The 12,264-nt window shown below is 39.1% G+C and overlaps 1 protein-coding gene and 1 pseudogene across 1 annotated transcript; one reads left to right on the forward strand and one right to left on the reverse strand.

Moving 5' to 3' along the window:
* Positions 1-3,013: 3,013 nt before the first annotated feature.
* On the forward strand, positions 3,014-3,547 carry LOC124460815. The gene is made up of 3 exons (XM_047012402.1): positions 3,014-3,157; positions 3,227-3,382; positions 3,440-3,547. Exons 1-3 carry the CDS (start codon positions 3,014-3,016, stop codon positions 3,545-3,547), a joined length of 408 nt encoding a protein of 135 aa, XP_046868358.1.
* Positions 3,548-4,168: 621 nt separating this feature from the next.
* Positions 4,169-5,779, reverse strand: LOC124460810 (annotated as a pseudogene).
* Positions 5,780-12,264: the final 6,485 nt, after the last annotated feature.

Raw genomic sequence — 12,264 nt, forward strand, 5'->3', positions numbered from 1 at the left:
TATTTCCTATGCTAAGATTGTAGGCCGTTCTTTCGGACACATTAGCCCTTTTAGCTTAAACGTTTTTCCACTTTGATGGCTATAGGTAAGGAAAAAGTTACCAATAATGTTGCAAGGGTATACAAACTTTGACGCGGTCGAAGTTAGCCCCGGCCCTCTGGTTTTTACATAAAGGCTATGTCGAATAGGAAATTCATCTTTAATGGTCACGCACGTTTGCTCTGCTTGGCCACTTATTGGGTGAGGGTGTTCAGTTTCTTACCAGCAGTCCGGACAATAAGCAGCGATCCAAGCTGCCATCGATCAGTAAACAGGATATTGAGGCTGTACTGTCGCGTGGAGTACATGCCAAGGAACAGGTCCTGAATAGCATGATTGTGAAGCGTGTTGGCAATTTTCTGCAAGATCACACTCTACAGTTATGGCGGATCAAGCTATAGTTAAAGGATTATTCAATTTGCTTATTTTTTTGCAGATTAAATTCCCTGATCTACGCGACACGTATAGCAACTCTGTAGAGTTGGCCGTAAAAAGAAGGATAAAAAGGCAGTGGCACATTTGTGCCAATTGCCTATGGAGCCTTGGCTATGCTGGCCGGTAAAGCCTTGATTGTCTTTAAATTGGCGCTGGTATTGGCATCCATAATTGGCATCAAGAAACTATTGAGTGGCGGCGGCGGAGGCAAGGAATCCTCTCATGAAGTTGTTGTCTCCTCTGTCGGCCATTCGGGCTGGGGTCGGGACTTTGATAAAAAGTCCTTTTTGGCCTACAGCGTCTGGAAGCCGGCAAAGGATTCGGCGGGCAAACAGAAGAAGCCAACCAAAGAATAAACCGCATAAACTGTCTGACTTGAATGTGTGTAAGGTTTAAGTAAGCGCTAAATTAAATATAGTTAATTCTGCTTTAAATCACAAATAGTCTCAATATCGTAAGAGCTAAAAAGGTTGAGGTTTTCAGGAAACAAAGGCCGTCTTGTGGGCAATCCATTTCCCTATACAAACGTTTTCTAACATAAAGGCTATGTCAATTTAAATAAAGTCAACTGTTGTATTAATGTCATTGTAGTGCTCTGTAATATACAATGTGAAAACTAAAGGAAAATTTGATGAACAAGGAGAAATTATATGAGAAGAGCGGCGCTTTAGTATTCAACGAGTAAGGGCATTAATTCGTGCTACGGTTATATATATTAAAAACCGAAGCAGCGTTTTTTGAAATTGTTATTGTTATCATAAATTCAATTGTCGTGTCTCTCTCTCTCTCTCTACACCTGTATGGCTTTGGGTTTGGGCTAGGGGCATGATCAGTGTTATAGTGGATGGAAAAAAGATCTAGATATTACTAGGCTTCATGTGTTTTTTGCACAGCCATTTTTTTAATGATCATTTTGAAATTTTATGAAATATGATAAAATATATGTAAATGAATTTGACTACCCAGAAATTGTATTTTAACTGGTAGCATCTGTTATTAATAGTCTCAATACTGTCAGCGTCCATTTATAGATCGATCGTTTCATTAACGCATACTTTCGTAATATTATCGTTGGAGCATGGATCCAAATCATTTCTATCGGTAACAGACCATTTGTATGTTTGAACATCATTATTTCGTCGTTCGAGCATTTCAGAGATTTTACTTAAGCAGTCTTCTGCTTTAGGCAGTATGACTCGAGCTGGTAAGAGATGTAGAAATTCCGTAAGGGGAACAGCTTCGTAGTTATCTTTTTTGCAGATGACACCCAACACCCAATCCATCGTATTCTCGTCTGCTGCCGCAACGTATAGCACTATATTCTAGAATCGGTGTTTCACTATTGAACTTTAGGCAGCCGACGTTTCTGTATCCTTCAAAGCTTTAAGAAAATTCATTCAACAGATTGCAGAAGTCTCTGTTGTTGCAGGCGGACGCCGAGAATTTTAGCCATATCCCAGGCATTCTTAGATCTCAAAATTCTGTAATTATTTCTATAGTAGATAGATTCGAAACTGAACGAGCTAAACAGTATGTAAGTGAAAAGCTTTCATACACTTTCGTCAAGTTGGCTTTAAGTTTGTGTCTTAACTCTTTTATTTCTTGGTTGCACTGCATACTATGCAAATGCCGCAAAGTATGCAACAATAAACTTAACAGCAAAGCAAAGTAAATTTGTATCTTTCGTCTTAAGCAAAAGCATTTGAACATAAAACCGAAACAATGACAAACTAAGAAAAGAAAAGTTCCTGAAAACCGAAAATCTTTTTACGGTCTAATAAACGGCGCCAAGAGAGAATTCGCCTACATAGCTATTTACAAAGTATAAGTATATTTTTTTTTTTTTTTACATAAAGGCTATGTCGAATAGGAAATTCATCTTTAATGGTCACGCACGTTTGCTCTGCTTTGCCACTTATTGCATTTGTTTCAGGCCTGTGTGGATGCTGAACAAGTAAATGCAACAGCTTAGAACGAACTGCTAGTTTACAAATAAAATTGCAGCTCTTTCAAGGTGGGGGCTATGGCTAAAACTGCGGCTGCTGCTTCAAAATATGTACATTTGTATATATGTATATGTGCTGGGATGTATGTACATACAATTGGTTGCTTTCATTGCTTTCACGAAAGCGCAGCTCTACTGGCCAGCCGTCTCACTAATTGGCGTGATATTTAGACTAAAACAAAGAAATGTTTTTCAATTTATCATCAGGCGCTTGACATGCAGCCATGCCAGGCGCAATAAAGCATCAAGAAACTTGGCTAGGAGGTATATAATGCCTAAGATGCAAATGCCAGCACTCAGTCGATCATCAAAGGTGCAGCCACAGGGCCAGTACCCACCCCAGCCGTAGTTTCATTCAACATTTTGGGCGCTGCATGCCATTCAGGATAGCCGTAGGAATCACTTCGATCGAATCCCACCAGCCCAGATATGATTAAATACGTGTGGCATGTGGCAGCCCTGATGATTGTCTTTTGATGGCTGTGAAGTGCGCGTAGTGCCAGTTATCAGCAGCAGCAATTGAATAGCCTGGTCATGGATCAGAAGCCTCAACAGCAACAGAATCGGATACAGCAGGCATCGAGTGGTACTAGTCCGGTTAGCTTTTTGAAGGACATGTCGCTGATTTATCGCATATATCAGCAATGTACTGGTGAAAATATGTCCGTTTGTCAAAAGGTGAAACTACTAACTGGCCTGGAAGAGGCTTTCCGTTCGGTTCCTCTTCGAGGGTGTTCAGTTTCTTAGCACAGTCCGGACAATAAGCAGCGATCCAAGCTGACATCGATCAGTGAACAGGATATTGAGGCTGTACTGCCGCGTGGAGTACATGCCAAGGAACAGGTCCTGAATAGCATGATTGTGAAGCGTGTTGGCAATTTTCTGCAAGATCACACTCTACAGGTATGGCGGATCAAGCTATAGTTAAAGGATTATTCAAATTTGCTCATTTTTTCGCAGATTAAATTCCCTGATCTACGCGACACGTATAGCAACTCTGTAGAGGGCCGTAAGAAGACGGATAAAAAGGGCAGTGGCACATTTGTGCCAATTGCCTATGGAGCCTAAAACGACTGGTTTCTGCTGTATTGCTGTATTTGTATTTCTAGTGTTTCGCCATAAAGCAGGAAACACAATGGCTCTTTTAGCGGGACCAATAATAACAATTTTACTTTACCACTAAGGCAGCACAAACCGTTTTACCATCAAACTTCAATGAGCCACAATGCCACAAACTAATCGATGCAAGCTGTAGTCGATGGTGCAATCATATAGAAAGGCTGCTCGATTCAAATCAATTCTTGAACCATTTCTTCTTGCACTTGAATATTATTCCTCATTCATCTGTACGATAGGCTCGACGATTTCTCGTTTCTAACCTAACCGTTTGATAGGCTGTCCTCTGTGCTCTTGTGTTGAGAAGCACGAATTAATGCCCTTACTCGTTGAATACTAAAGCGCCGCTCTTCTCATATAATTTCTCCTTGTTCATCAAATTTTCCTTTAGTTTTCACATTGTATATTACAGAGCACTACAATGACATTAATACAACAGTTGACTTTATTTAAATTGACATAGCCTTTATGTTAGAAAACGTTTGTATAGGGAAATGGATTGCCCACAAGACGGCCTTTGTTTCCTGAAAACCTCAACCTTTTTAGCTCTTACGATATTGAGACTATTTGTGATTTAAAGCAGAATTAACTATATTTAATTTAGCGCTTACTTAAACCTTACACACATTCAAGTCAGACAGTTTATGCGGCAATCGGTTCTTTGGTTGGCTTCTTCTCTTTGTCGTTTCCAAATGCAAATGCTCGGCTGGAATCATCATTGGATCACTATGCAGGGTCAGGCGGAGGGGGTTCGCGTGGTGCGTCTACAAGCTTTTGCCGCTGCCCGCCGAATCCTTTGCTTGCTTCCAGCTGCTGTAGGCCATATCAAAGTCCCGACACCAGCCCGAATGGCCGCCAGAGGAGACAACAACTTCATGAGAGGATTCCTTGCCTCCGCCGCCGCCACTCAATAGTTTTTTGATGCCCATTATGGATGCCAATACCAGCGCCAATTTAGAGACAATCAAGGCTTTAACGGACAGCATAGCCAAGGCTCCATAGGCAACTGGCACAAATGTGCCGCAAAGCAGCAAGGGAATCATTATATAAGATCCACTGCCCTTTTTATCCGTCTTCTTACGGCCCTCTACAGAGTTGCTATCCGTGTCGCGTAGATCAGGGAATTCAATCTGCAAAAAAATTAGCAAATTTGAATAATCCTTTAATTATAGCTTGATCCGCCATACCTGTAGAGTGTGATCTTGCAGAAAATTGCCAAGACGCTTCATAATCATGCTATTCAGGACCTGCTCCTACCAAATATACTGATTGTCCGGACTGCTGCTAACAAACTGAATACCCTCGAAGAGGGTCAAGGATTTTGCCGAACGGAAAGCCTTTTCCAGGCCAGTTAGTAGTTTCACCTTGAGACAAACGGACATATTTTTACCAGTACATTGCTGATATATGCGATAAATCAGCGACATGTCCTTCAAAAAGCTAACCGGACTAGTACCACTCGATGCCTGCTGTATCCGATTCTGTTGCTGTTGAGGCTTCTGATCCATGACCAGGCTATTCAATTGCTGCTGCTGATAACTGGCACTACGCGCACTTCACAGCCATCAAAAGACAATCATCAGGGCTGCCACATGCCACACGTATTTAATCATATCTGGGCTGGTGGGATTCGATCGAATTGATTCCTACGGCTATCCTGAATGGCATGCAGCTCCCAAAATGTTGAATGAAACTACGGCTGGGGTTTGTACTGGCACTGTGGCTGCACTTTTGATGATCGACTGAGTGCTCGCAGTTGCATCTTAGGCATCCTAGCCAAGTTTCTTGATGCTTAATTGCGCCTGGCATGGCTGCATGTCAAGCGACTGATGATAAATTGAAAAACATCTCTTTGTTAGTGAGACGGCTGGCCAGTAGAGCTGCGCTTTCGTGAAAGCAATGAAAGCAACCAATTGTATGTACATACATCCCAGCACATATACATATATACAAATGTACATATTTTGAAGCAGCGGCCCATTTTTAGCCACAGCCTCCACCTTGAAAGAGCTACAATTTTATTTGTAAACTAGCAGTTCGTTCTAAGCTGTTGCATTTACTTGTTCAGCATCCACACAGACATGAAATAAGTGGCAAAGCAGAGCGAACTTGCGTGACCATTAAAGATGAATTTCCTATCCGACATAGCCTTTATGTAAAAAATTTCAAAGAAGCTATGCCGAAGTTTATATACCCTTGCATTCCTTGGTAATAATAATTTTGCATGTTTATTTTCTGCAACTCAATTCATCAATATACAAACAAAACAATTTTACTCTCTATTTTACAATTTGTTCTTCTTCTTCCCTCATTCCTAAAGCAAAGCAACGCACGAGTTGGGAGTAGAGCCGATTATTATGTTGACTGTAACTTGTGTTATATTTATCCGATCACATCAAATTTTGGGATCTGGGGTTTTATATCCAATATTGTCACTTATGTAAATTTCATGGCATACTCCAATTTTTATGAAAATGTTTCTTCTAGTTCTTCTAGAGCTATATGATATAGTGGTGCAATCCTGATGGTTTTCATACTTTATTTTTCCCGGGTAATAAAAAACCCCGAAAAAATTTTAGCCTGATAGCTCTTAAAATGGCTGAGTAAAACGCAAACGCACAGACGGACGGACGGTCGGACAGACGGACAGGCGGACATAGCTATATCAACTCTGCTTCTCATGCTGATTAAGAATATATAGTCATATATCCAACTCCAATACCCAATAACATATAAGTATTTCGCCCCCTAAAATTCATAACGTTAATTAAAAATCCGTTTTAATAAACAATTGTCCCCCTCAAAACCAGAGCGTATGAACGCTAACCCATAAAATGAACATAAACAATTAAACACTTGAAGTAATAATAGTCCCCCTAACAACCAAAAGCGTGAGAGCGCTAACTCAGCAATTAAATTCGGACAATCAATCATCCAAATATCAATCACGCCACCAAAGGGCTCCCAAATCTAGCTTATAAATATAACCATAAGACATTTTTGTAACTCAGTTCTAAGTTTTCATTCAAATAATAAAGTACGTTGCTTTTAAATCACAAAACATATCTTTTTATTCCTTATTGGGAAAATCGGATATTTAATTGGCGCAGTCGGTAGGATTTGAAAAAGTTATTCTATCGGTGTACATATAGAATTGTTATCCGTGTGTTACATAGAATTAGTGAATAATCACTATAAAATTCCGATCCGACATCAAGAACTTACGGGTAGTGCTCAAAAGTCTACAAAAGTGAAAAATATTTTCTGCCAAGTGTGCGCGGAAATATCAACTGTGTGTTGCAACCAAAAAAAAAACAAATATTTACGCCAACTGTGCGCGAAAATATCAACTGTGTGTTAGAACCATTAAATCCAATTGAGGAACAAAAACGCCAACTTGTGTGCGAACAAAAAAAACCAAAATCCAAAACAAAACATAACTAAAACCCAGAAAAATAACAAAACAAAACAACACAAAAATCCCAGAAAATCAACGAAAAAAAAACATCACTAAAACCCAGAAAATCAAAAAAAAAAAAAAAAATATCAAAGAAGCTAACATCGGCTATGCCGAAGTTTATATAGCCTTGCAGTCCTTGGTAATAATAATTTTACATATTTGTTTTCTGCAACTCAATTCATCAATATACAAACCAAACTATTTTACTCTCTATTTTACAATTATTTTACAATCACATATGTAAATTTCATAGCATACTCCGATTTTTCTGAAAATGTTTCTTCTAGTTCTTCGTGAGCTATATGATATAGTGGTCCGATCCTGATGGTTTTCATACTTTATTTTTCCCGGGTAATAAAAAACCCCGAAAACAAATTTCAGCCCGATAGCTCTTAAGACGGCTGAGTAAAACGCATTCGCGCAGACGAACGGACGGACGGACGGACGGAAAGACGGACAGACGGACATGGCTATATCAACTCAGCTTCTCATGCTGATCAAGAATATATATACTTTATGGGGTCGGAAACGTCTCCTTCTGTGCGTTACAAACATCTGACCAATTTTATAATACCCTCTGCAAGGGTATAACAAAACACCACTAAAACAAAAAATAAAAGAAGAAACAAAATGGCTGTAGAACTCACCGAAGCCCACCTCAATCAAGCACTGTCTTCGTTAAGACAGGTGGAAAATTATGATGGAGCACCAGAGAATCTGACGTCATTCATAAGGAGGATAGATTTCATCATGCACCTATATCCAACCCATGACAAGGCAACATAACATATTGTTCAGGGCAATCGAGATGCAGCTCACTGGAGAAGCACAACCGCTCTCACAAATTGGACAAGCCAACACCTGGCCGGAACTAAGGACACTCCTCATCAATGAATTGAAGACGCAGACCCCCTGTGAGGAACTTCTTCGACGCCTCTACAACACCAACTATGCAGGAAATCTTCGTAAGTTTGTAACAGAATTCGAAGATATGTCCTATATTATCACAAACAAATTAAGTCTAGAAAACGATGCAAATAACACCGCTCTTTATACAAATGCTTTAAATAACACTATAAAAGATGTAATAAACAAAAAAATACCCGATAGATTATTTATGACTTTAGCTAGATACGATATAACCACAGTCAGCAAATTGAAGCAAGTAGCTCAAAGAGAAGGGTTATACGAGAATAGTATAACAGAAATCAGAAAATCGAATCAAAGCCAAAATCAAAATCAAAAAGGTGGAAAATCTTTTGTACCCAATAGTACAACTCCGTCTCAAACAAAACAAAACCAAAAACTTTTTCAAGAATTTCAACAAAAATTAAATATTGACAGGGCTCAAAATCCAATGAATAATCAACAGCAAAATAACTATCCAAAAAATAATGTAGCAAAAACGCAAAGAGAAAGTAATAGTGGAATAGCAAAATGGACACATCCGAAAATTTTCATCAGAATGCCACGGATCAATCGGAAGAAGAGATAGAGACAAGTCCTTCATCAGAATAATGATGAACAATAAACCTTTGAGATGTGTAGTCGACTCAGGCTCTTCAATTAATATAATGTCCGAAAACTTTTTTAATTTCAAAACCTATTTAGGAGATTTCAAAATTCACATGATTGAAGGAGCAGTAGAACTAAAAGAAATTATTTTCCTTGCACCCAGCAAACTTTGTCCGACAGAACAAAAATTTCCATAAATTTTCAAATAAATACTACATGTTGATAGGCAGAACTTTCCTAAAAGCCTGCAAAGCACAAATAAATTATGAAGAAGAATACGCAAATTAGGAAACTATACATTTTACTTTAGAGATGTTGAAGAAATAGAAGAAGAACAAAACATAGAAGTTTTGGACCAACCCACAGAAAGGGACCAGGAAACAAATTTTGCGATTGAAAATGAGATAATAGAAAGCAATGAGTATAGACTCGACCATTTAAACAACGAAGAAACTCAAAAACTAAAAAAGGTCTTGTACGAATTCAGTGACATTCAGTACCGCGAAGGTGAAAATTTGACTTTCACGAGTACAATAAAGCACTCTATTCATACAAAACATGAGGACCCAATCTATAAACGACCATACAAATATCCCCAACATTTGATATGGAAGTCAACAAACAAATAAATGAAATGATTGAACAGGGTATCATTCGAAAATTGAATTCCCCCTACTGTTCACCCATTTGGATCGTTCCAAAAAAAGGAGATGCTTTCAACAAACAAAAATTCAGATTAGCCATTGACTATCGAAATCTAAATGAAGTCACAATAGATGACAAATTTCCAATTCCAGTCATGGACGAAATTCTCGACAAACTGGGAAAATGCCAATACTTCACCACCATTGATTTAGCTAAGGATTTCATCAAATTCAAATGGATCCTGAATCTATTGCAAAAACAGCTTTCTCAACTAAATTACGAATACACACGTATGCCATTTGGTTAAAAATGCCCCGGCAACATTCCAAAGATGCATGAATAATCTTTTGGAAGACATTATTTATAAGGATTGCCTTGTTTATCTGGATGACATCATTGTGTACTCCACTTCATTGGAGGAACACATACTATCACTCAGAAGCTAATCTTAAACTCCAACTCGACATATGCGAATTTATGAAAAGGAAACAGCATTCCTTGGTCATATAATAACAACAGAAGATATAAAACCTAACCCAGATAAAGTCAAAGCAATTCAAAAATTTCCGATACCTAAAACTCCAAAAAAAATTAAATCATTCTTAGGATTTGTTGAGATTTATTCAACTTCATGGGTTTTCAGAGTATTGATGGATATATATATATTAGTAGTGAATATATTATTTTTGGTAGAACTATGAGAAACACGACCGGCACAGACGGTGCCATATACGAGAGTGCGTCTTGACGCGTATAGGGTTGCCAGATGGCGGGTGACCAAGTAGGCTGCCAGATGTATTCGCATACTTCCCCTCAGATGGCGCGTTATTTCTCTATTTTTTGTACTCCCAACAGTGTCACACAGGACTCATGCTTTGCTGTTCCTAGTCCTTTGGTTAAAACGTCTGCGGGCATTTCACTTGTTGAGATGTAATCAATGCGAAGGTTCCCTTTGTCCACCAGTTCCCTTATAAAGTGATGACGGATGTCGACATGCTTTGTCCTCTTGTGGAATAGAGGATTTCGTGTGAGTTGGCCAGCTCCTTGATTGTTGTTGTAGATTATGGTGGAACGGAGCGAGCCAAAAATCTCTTGCAAGAAAGATCTTAGATGTACAGCTTCTTTAGACGTCTCAGATAGGGCCATGTATTCCGCCTCTTTATTAGAAAGAGCGACAGTTCGCTGCTTACGGACTCCCAACTTATTGGTGCGTTTGCCATCTTAAATGCGAACCTGTAAAAGATCTACGATCCTCAATATTAGCAGCCCAGTCGGCATCAGCATAGCCAACCAAATCTTTTCCGGTTTTTCTATATATTAGTCCATGGTCTTGGGTACCCTTTAAATAACGAAGTACCCTTTTGGCTGCAACCCAGTGTTGTTTCCCGTAACAATTATTATACTGGCTAAGAAGACTTACGGTATGTGCAATGTCAGGGCGCATCGACACTGCAAGCCACATTAGAGCACCTATCAAGCTTTGATATGGGACGCCTGATACTTCATCCAGGTCCGGTTTTGTCTTTGGGCACATTTGATTTGAAATTTTCTCGCTGGCGTTCATAGGTGTGCTCACTGGTTTACAGTCCTCCATGTTGAATTTTTTTAGTATATCCTTGACATACTTGATTGACCCAAAGAACATTCACCTTTGTTCTTATTTTGAAGAAATTCGATACCAGGCATAAGACAGTTTTCCTAAATCCTTCATTTCAAAATTACGTGTTAATTCGGCTTTCAGCTGTGTTAGTAGCTTGTTATTATTCGTTGCGACTATGAGATCATCGACATACAGTGAAACGATAATAATCCATTACCTTGTTTTTTCATATACACACAAGGATCAGCTGCAAGTGGCTTCAAGTTCATTTCCTTCAATTTGTAATCCAGTTTCTTATACCACTGGCGTCACTCTGCTTTAAACCATACAAAGCTTTCTTTAATTTACATACTTTATCGTCGGTGTATTCTGCTTTTCTTTTTCCGTAAGTATTTCGGTGAATTCTGGTGGAACCTTTATATACAGTTCTTCCTCTATGTCTCCATTTAGATATGCGCTGTTAAATCAAATTGATGGAGGTCGAGGTCGAGTTCCACGGCGATTGCTATCAGTGTTCGTATTGATCCTATACGAGCTACAGGGGAATAAGTTTCATTATAATCAATTCCCTCTCTTTGAGTGAAACCTTTTGCTACTAGACGAGCCTTGCGGCTATCCACTTCGCCGTTTGTTTATACTTTGTGCGGAGAACCCACTTGGTTTCTATGACTTTCTGATTCCTCTCTCGCTTTACTGTTTCCCAAGTCTTATTCTTTTGTAGCGCTTTATACTCACTTATCAAGGCGTTTTTCCACTCAATTGCATTTGGACCACTTAGAGCTGCGCGCGTTGACGATTCATCTCCGATGCTTATTAGTGACGATGCTCATAAAATTCGTCTTCCTCATCAGATTCCGGTTCAGGCTCATTTCCGATGGTTGACTGGATTTGGACTTCATTATAGATGTGCTTGGGACGACCAGGTTTTCCTGTATGCACTTTTCTGGGTCTTCTAGGTCCACGTCTTTGCAGTACTGGTTCTTCTTGGATATTTCTTCAATATCAGCATTCTCTTCTGGGGTATTTTCCTCGGGAACGACACGCTCTTCTTGAAAATCATCTTCCTGACTATGTTCCTCTTGATATTCCGAATTGACTGCACTCAGCTCTGAGAATTTTTCAAATTCATGATCGTTGCCAAAAATATTTGTGAATATGACGTCACGACTTCTTAATACCATTTTGGCTTCGGGATCATATAGTCTGTAGGCTTTGGCATCATTACAGTAACCTATAAATATACAACGTTTAGATCTTGGACTGAATTTACTCTTTGCACGTTTGTCAAGCGAGTATACAATTTGACCAAATGTGCGCAAATGTTTGATAGATGCAATACGATGATTCCATAATGTAAAAGGACTTCTCCCTGTAGACTTTTGGATGGGCATCTATTCCGTAAGTAATTTGCAGTGTTTATTGCCTCAGCCAGTAGCTATTGGTAGTACG

Source organism: Drosophila willistoni, unplaced genomic scaffold, assembly GCF_018902025.1.
Source record: "Drosophila willistoni isolate 14030-0811.24 unplaced genomic scaffold, UCI_dwil_1.1 Seg119, whole genome shotgun sequence".
Lineage (NCBI taxonomy): Eukaryota > Metazoa > Arthropoda > Insecta > Diptera > Drosophilidae > Drosophila > Drosophila willistoni.